The sequence below is a fragment of the Pseudochaenichthys georgianus genome, chromosome 9 (assembly GCF_902827115.2).
Source record: "Pseudochaenichthys georgianus chromosome 9, fPseGeo1.2, whole genome shotgun sequence".
NCBI lineage: Eukaryota > Metazoa > Chordata > Actinopteri > Perciformes > Channichthyidae > Pseudochaenichthys > Pseudochaenichthys georgianus.
In genome coordinates this window covers 25,813,706-25,821,696 of record NC_047511.1, presented here as the reverse complement: position 1 = coordinate 25,821,696, position 7,991 = coordinate 25,813,706, and the positions used below count along the sequence as shown (strand labels likewise).

At 43.8% G+C, this 7,991-nt stretch overlaps 2 protein-coding genes across 2 annotated transcripts in view; one reads left to right on the top strand and one right to left on the bottom strand.

Moving 5' to 3' along the window:
• Nucleotides 1-177: 177 nt before the first annotated feature.
• Nucleotides 178-2,328, bottom strand: smim15 (small integral membrane protein 15). The gene is made up of 2 exons (XM_034091614.2): nucleotides 2,222-2,328; nucleotides 178-925 (listed from the first exon to the last, which is right to left on the bottom strand). Exon 2 carries the CDS (start codon nucleotides 892-894, stop codon nucleotides 670-672), a length of 225 nt encoding a protein of 74 aa, XP_033947505.1. The 5' UTR covers nucleotides 895-925; nucleotides 2,222-2,328; the 3' UTR covers nucleotides 178-669.
• A 1,699-nt stretch (nucleotides 2,329-4,027) lies between these two features.
• The window catches only part of LOC117452830 (zinc finger SWIM domain-containing protein 6-like), a 47,042-nt gene continuing 43,078 nt past the window's right edge, over nucleotides 4,028-7,991 (top strand). Inside the window, 1 exon segment of the mRNA XM_034091615.1 lies at nucleotides 4,028-5,097. Coding sequence (XP_033947506.1) covers nucleotides 4,665-5,097 — 433 coding nt within the window. The 5' untranslated portion in view covers nucleotides 4,028-4,664.

Genomic DNA, 7,991 nt, shown 5'->3' with positions numbered 1-7,991 from the left:
CACATGCAGTTTTGCAACTGCTAAATATGACTGGCTCCTAAACATTTGTGGTTCATTTGTATGGATTGTGGATTTGTATGTCATTCTGTTTGACATTCCGAGGCTTTTCTGTCAATCTGAACATAAAAATTGAATTATGCACTCTGGCTCAAAGTTACAATTAAAGATGAGGGGATGAATACTTTATCTGCATTTAATTAGAATTACATCATTTTTCCATTTCAATATAAAATCCATTATGAGGAAATTAGATCATATTATTCGACATGAAAACTTTATTGATTAGAAAGTAGTATTTTGGATATTTGGAAAAAGTTCCAGTAAGCTCATTATTACATCTTCAATTCTAAAGAACATGGAATGCAAAAAGTTGCAACAGCTGCACATTATTATCAGCGGATTTCTGTAAAACTACATGATACAGATGACCACTGTGCTCTTGCTGACCAGAGTCCCACTGGGACGAGCCTCCTTCGGGCAGTACTGTCCGTCTCAGCACTGTTAGCCTGTGGGGCCAGTCTCCCACCCCAGATTTGAGGCGTAGGGGCCCTGTGCTGACAGTAGGGCTGGGACACAAAGGGCTCCACGTTGTTAAGTTATTTGGAATAAGGAGGGCTGCAAGTGTGGTGGATGCTCCTCCTTTTATATGCCCTCATCCTACCCACAGGCTCAATCTTTCTTGGTCCTCTTGGCCTTGGCTATGTTGTCCTGACGTTTCTGCTTTTTCTTCTGTTCCTTGTCACGTGCCTCGATCATCTTGGCCAGTTTCCAGGACAGTAGTGCACTGGCAATGAAGAGAGGTGTGAGAGCCAGGATGACAGTGGTGAGGAAACCGTAGGGGTCTTTGGCAGCCCACTCCACCACATACTCTGCCCATGCTCGAACGTCAATCATCCTGTTTAGCAACAATGAGGCGCAATCAGACCTGAGAAAGGGTACCAAGAGAGAAAGCAATGAATATCCAGAGGAAAAGCAACTAATATGTACAAATTATAATAAACAGGTTAATATGTTAGAAGGAGTTGTTATTATGCGTTCAATCTCACAAAACTGTTTACAGACACAACACCCCTATAAAGTAATGAAACAGACATTTTTACTTTCTGGTTAATCAGGTAAATGCAGATTTGACGAGTTAAGGAACTTTATAAAACTGAGGCAAGAAAATGTGATTCATTGTTTCCCTGTTGCTCCCTCTTAACTGTCTTATTGAAACAAAAATTACGAATAATGAACATTAATAATAGCATTCATGGTAATTACATATTAGACACTTTCTGAAAGTAACAAATTGCTACGTCCCATGGTACATAGGCTATCGTCTAATCTACATTGATATTCATCAGAATTAATGTGTCGTAAAATTGCTTATAAGGAGGTACATTTCACTGGGTAAATAATACTAGGATTTTTTAATAATCCAGGTAAAAAAATATTTTTACGTCAAAAGTCAAAATCAAGTTTATTGTAAATCTTCTGTGTGTGAGATACAGACAGGGAGATCGAAATGCTGTTTCTCACAATCCCAAGGAATACAACATATAATAGAAAAATATGCATATATACACATTTATACACACCTGTACCCATATACACACATTAAGAGGCATAAATAAAAACTCACAACAGTCAATATATACAAAATAACAGTCACTTATCATTATAAACGGTGCTACCACAGAAAGTGTAACGTTACATAGACATCGTTATCACAATGCTACCCACTGGCATCAGTGCAGTGAAAAATCCATCATTATCGTCATCAATATGGTTAAACCAATATATTTAACCTTGGTTATCGCTACTTGTTGAGCTCTTCAGCCAAACAGCCGCTTGATGAACCGCTAGAGTTAATCTCCAGCAGCTAAGTAGCGTCAAACTGAGCCAAAGCTAGCTCCGTTAGCTGCATTCCGAAAACCCTTACAAACTATCTAATCTAGATAAAACCTTATATACTCGAGCTCATTTGACACATTTGCCTAGACTGCTAGTATTTGATCTGAATATCTGAGTTGCGGGTTTAGAAATGAACCTCTCTACTGCGATTAGCGACGCTTGCTAACCTGCCCATTCATAACGGCCTAACTTTAAGGAGCAGGATAGCTTCGACTCTCGGCTAAACTGCTCAACAACTATGCGTGTGAACGTGACAAAACAAATAATATATATTCTCATATTGGTTATTGGTGGTAAAAACGATATAGATACAAAATAAACTTACCAATGTGCAGAGATTGTGTTTGTATCCGCGATAATTGGTACCACCTCCTCCCAGTTCCGGGTAGTGTAACGTGATGTGGTCCTATTCCTCGCCCTGATTGGATATGACGCGCCGCTTTAAAGATGGGAAATGTAGTCCTCAAGCCTAGGAAATTTGATGTAGCCTACAAATAATCAAAATACAGAGCAAAATGTAAACTGTATTTTATGCACTGTTTGGCCATAATGTTGTATTTTGTATCACATTGCCTGCAAAATGTATATTATACATTTTAGGAATATAAGAAAAGGAATAATTGCACTTGAAATAACTTTAAAAACAGGGAGCCATACTACTCTGAATCTAGTATTTAAGATTTTTATTTAACCTATTCCTTAAGGTGCAGGATAAAAAACTATCTCAGTGGAAAAAAAATTGTTCAAGATACAATAACTTTGTTGTCATTGTTAGGGCACAGAGAGATTTCTTCTGAGCTGGTCCAGTAGGTGCAACAGAATAAGATAGTAAATATGAATAAAATAAATGAAATTACTTTTAAAAGCTATAGATAAACATAACAGGATAATTATAAATAAATAGATAAAGCTAATATAAATACACTAAACATCTGGCACCAATATGTATGGTTGGGTCTTTGTGAGTGAGTACATACATGTGTTTGATACATTATGATCAAGTATGATAATATGTAGAGCTTACCTGTGGGGTTGAAGCTACAATATTATCTGTTTGGATATAGCACACAGCAGTCAGTCATGGTTACTTAGAAATAATATGATTAGTTTGCTACGAATATGCTAACTTAAATGATTGGATACAGATTGACACAAATATGGTCTACTCTGTTCAGATGACATCTAGTTCTTAAAACTGACCATGTGTAACTGTTCTGAAAAAAAACTATAAGGAAATAGCTATTTAAAAAAAAGAAGCAAAAGGCTGCACTGGCCCTCTGGGAAAGATGACTAACATAACAAAGATGGACCTGCTGGCTTTGTGAACTTCCTGTGGGGAAGTATTGAAACCAAATCAGGTTAGGCCACATCTGCTCTGTCCATACGGCATGGATCACTTTCAGAGCAGTTCAAAGGCCAGCCTTTTAGCCCTGCTCACAGAGGAAAGCTGGGAACACATGCAGAGGATAAACACATTGCGAACACACTTTCTGGTTTGCCAGCATAGTTTTGGGCAAGTTTTATAGACAATTTAGCCCCCACCCCCATCTTATGGCTTTTGCTTATAATTATTAGCTTCTGTTACATGTCTCCCCAGGAAGGGAGAACCCAGGGGGTGGGCAATGCAGCCGCACCCTAAACCCCTGATGACTATTTGACTCCTACAGAAGTGGGCCCCCTTCATGACGAAGCTGTGGAACAAGCATTATCAACAGACAGGAAGGAGGACCATAAAACAACTACACCACATTTTATAGTTAACCATGCTCGTCATAATGATTACAAGAAAACCCAGTTGTCTGGCCAGACCTTGAGTAATTTCCTCAATAGAGCATGACTTGACTGTTTAATATTTAAATGTAAAATGAATGAATATACCACCATCACCAGGGATCGTTTTTTTCTGACCTCAGAAGAGGTCTTTCTTTTCACAGGCTGTGAAATGTCAGCAACTTTTCTTTAATTTAGTCTTAGCTTAGTGTCAAATATGTGCTTGTTAAGTCTTTAATCATATTAAGTCAAAGTCACCCTGTTTTTTACTCAAGTTAAATTAGTGTCTGTGTGTGAGACTGAAACAATAAAGAAAGAGAGAGAGAGATAGCAAGGAAGCTATTTTTCCTTTATTTTCGAGTACAATTAATTGTCCATAAGCTGCAGCAGCCACTAACCAACATGCATGAGTAGTGAATACAGAGGACAGGCATGTCCAGCTCCATATCTTTATGTTCCTCCTCCCACGCCCTTTCTGTCTCTGACAGCTGAGAGTCCTTTGGACTTAAGCCTCGAAAACAACCATCACGTTGTTATTGAAGAAGCTAGAGCCCGGGGTGGTAGCACAGGCTCCAAAGGAAAAAAGTCAGTTTTCTTGCCCCCTTTTACCCCTGTGGGAAACTGCGAGACCGCCCCTGGATTAAGTCCCCGCCTTTAAACTCAAATAAGAAGGAAACTTCAAAGGCCGTCGGCCGCCGGGGCTCCGCCCTCGCGCTCCCGAACGGCTTCACAAAGGATTTGCCGACGTTCGGGAATTCCGCCTCCAGTTCCTTTTATAGCGCCACTCGTGCGCTGGCTGCGCTCCAGGACCCCGCCCCTCCCGGTTACTTTGACAACACAAAGGACTTCACGGAACTCGCAGGCGCCGCCTCCCTTTCCAAATAAGGGCAGTCTCTCCATGTACGGCAAACAATCGGTGCGAGATTGCCCTTTTCTCTTCCTTATCCCGTTTATATGATCGGAGAGGAACAGCGCTTCAGGTTGGAAGCGGTGCGATCATGGCCGAGCGAGTCCAGCAGCCCCCAGCCAAGCGGCTCTGCTGCAGGCCCGGCTACAACCCGGCATGCAGGCAGGGGCAGCGGGCTGGAGGAGTCCTGTGTGGCGGCGCAGGGTCCGCTCCGGGAGGGTCGGGGAACGGAAAAACACATAACCCCGAGTCGTTGCTCGATATCGCGGCACGCAGAGTCGCGGAGAAGTGGCCGTTTCAGAGGGTGGAGGAGCGGTTCGAGAGGATCCCGGAACCCGTGCAGCGGAGGATCGTATATTGGTCATTCCCGAGGAGCGAGAAGGAGATCTGTATGTATTCCTCTTTCAACGCCGGAGGAGAGGAAAGTGGAACTAGCGGGGACAATAACGACGAGACCCAGCTGCCTTTCCTACGGGGTGTCACTCTGCTAGAGGGTGGCTGGGTGGACAACGTATTGCAAGTCGGTGAGTGGACTATAACGTTACAGAAATGCAGCAAAACAGACGACAATGAACAACACGTCTAACTCGCACGGTTTGCCATTTGCTATGGAGCCATGGCAGACTTTTAAAGGGCTTGTGTTTGCCTCCCATAGCCGTGTGTATTATAAACAATGCAGGGTATTTCCACACCAGTCTATACTATAGCTGTGTGAGAATAGCCTATTTTCAGATAAGCCCGTAATAGTAGCCCACTTCTCCTTGTTTTTGCCCACTGAGCTGAGCGCATTGAATTGCCCAGAGCCATCCCAATTGGAAGCTTAGTACTTTGTTCCTATTTTTATGTCTTTCCAGCTCTCCATGCCCCCACCAATGGGTACGCAGACAAAAGCCCCCTATATCTTTTCACCGCTGGCTAAATAGAAGATATTTCGAAAGGGTGGGAGGGAGGGCGATTTAAAGCCACAGTGCTTCTGTTTTGTTTGCCAAACACCTTTGTGAGACAGACTGAAGCTTTTCTGCTGTTTTCCCAATATTCAGTTAAAGCCCAGGCTATGTGCAGCTGATAGAGGCAGAGATGCCCCCCCCCCCGTCTTCTGTATTATGTGTGGTAAAGCTTGGAGTAAACAGAGGTACTGTAGGCTAAGCAATCCCCTGCTTCCCTGCCTGCCTCCATGCCTGGCTAGCTGCCTTTGCCAGAGCCACAATATTTCACTGCAATCGTCAGTGCAATAGACTCAGCTGTCAATCCGACTCCCCACCCATGGAAACGGTTCAGGATTTTAATCCCATTACCCTCCCCAGTTCATCTGAATCTTAATGCCTTCTCCAAACAAGATTTTATGCATGATCTTCTTCCTCCTCCCTCCTTCACCCTCTCCTTTTCTCTCCCCTGCTCCCTCTCTCACTTCTTGGCTTACTATCCCTCCAAAGAATCTGTGTGGAGATGGCTTCAGCTCTTGTGGGCTCAGAGAATGTGCAGTGCACAATAGTAGCCATGGAGCAGGCAGACAGGCAGGCAGCTCTCCCTCCCTCTCTGGCCTGTTTACCAGATTCCCCAGCATTAGACTCATGTATGTGCTCACTCTTTTGGGGCTTCGGGAAGCTAAACACCCAGCACAGAGTAAAACAGTGTAAGGGCGTCAGTGAGGAAATTAATGTGTGTGTGTGTGCTTTGCAATAGTTAGAAATAGAGACAAAGAGGGGAACGGGGTCATTTTCTTTGGCCATGCATGTGTTTTTGTTGTGTGCGAGAGAGAAAGAGAAAGACAAGATTATGTGTGGGGGTTTGATAAACACAGAGTGTGTGTGTGTGTGTGTGTGTGTGTGTGTGTGTGTGTGTGTGTGTGTGTGTGTGTGTGTGTGTGTGTGTGTGTGTGTGTGTGTGTGTGTGTGTGTGTGTGTGTGTGTGTGTGTGTGTGTGTGTGTGTGTGTGTGTGTGTGTGTGTGTGTGTGTGTGTGTGTGTGTGTGTGTGTGTGTGTGTGTGTGTGTGTGTGTGTGTGTGTGTGTGTGTGTGTGTGTGTGTGTGTGTGTGTGTGTGTGTGTGTGTGTGTGTGTTCGTCTGTACGGGCTGTCAGTCTCATCCTGCATGCTCACAGAGAGTGGAGGATGACAGGCGAGTACACAGCAGGAGGAGGGCATGTTATGCTGATTGCAATTTTCGCCACAGCATTTGTTTGGGGGGGGGCTAGGGGAAATAAAGCTAAAGAAGAGAAAATGATAAATAAAAGATGCAATCTACTCCAGGGGACAGGCAGCCACTGGAGGGTGAGGGCTTAAAAGCAGGGCAGCATGGGAGGGGGCTGTCAGCCACATCACAACCACATGTATTGGCCCATCAAATACATACAGTGGGTCTGGCCCTGGAAAAAAAGGTGTGTGTGTGTGTGTGTGTGTGTGTGTGTGTGTGTGTGTGTGTGTGTGTGTGTGTGTGTGTGTGTGTGTGTGTGTGTGTGTGTGTGTGTGTGTGTGTGTGTGTGTGTGTGTGTGTGTGTGTGTGTGTGTGTGTGTGTGTGTGTGTGTGTGTGTGTGTGTGTGTGTGTGTGTGTGTGTGTGTGTGTGTGTGTGTGTGTGTGTGTGTGTGTGTGTGTGTGTGTGTGTGTGTGTGTGTGTGTGTGTGTGTGTGTGTGTGTGTATGGAGATTCAGTGCTGATGATGAAAGACAGTAGAGGAATAGAATAGATGTGGAGGTTATTGTGTATAGGGGGAAAGCTAATATACTTGAATGGATCTGCTGTCGCTGTATTCCTTTCCTCCCCCTCTCATCTCCTCCACCTCCCTCTCTCCCAAGTGAGCAGCTATAAAACTCTCCATATTTACTCCCCTAAGGCCAACTACCAGCCCCCAGTCTCCTGTGATTATTTATCTTTTTCTCAAAGACATTAATCACACGCTTTTTTCCTTTTTTGTCTACATCTCTTTCGATACATCAGTGCTGCAGAGAGCCAATGGATAGGGGGATGGCGTTTAGGGGGAAGAGCAATAGATTGGGTGATATCGAGAAAAAGAGGGGAAGCCTAGAGGGAGAAAGTGGGTGGAAAATGCAAAAGAGGAAAGAGGCATTGAAATGGTGATTGCAAGAGAAGGGGATGTCTGAAAGTAAAGAATGAAGCACAGAGAATGGTCGAGAGTGAGATGGATTGGCTGTTCTCTCTCCCATGCGAGCTCATCTGTTCCATTGCCAGCCTTCAAGATAAATATTCATATATGAAAGCAAGTGTCATCTAGCAGTCCACTGCTCCTCCTGTTATAGCAGTGTTATAACCACCCAGCTCCAGCCCTCTTGCACTCTCTACCGTTGAATCAGTGATGAATTTGTCAGCCGCTGACCAGGTAGTGAAACATATGTAACCTCAACCTGCATGAGACCCTGTGTGTAATTTATACATCAAAAACTGCAGATGAATGTATGACTATG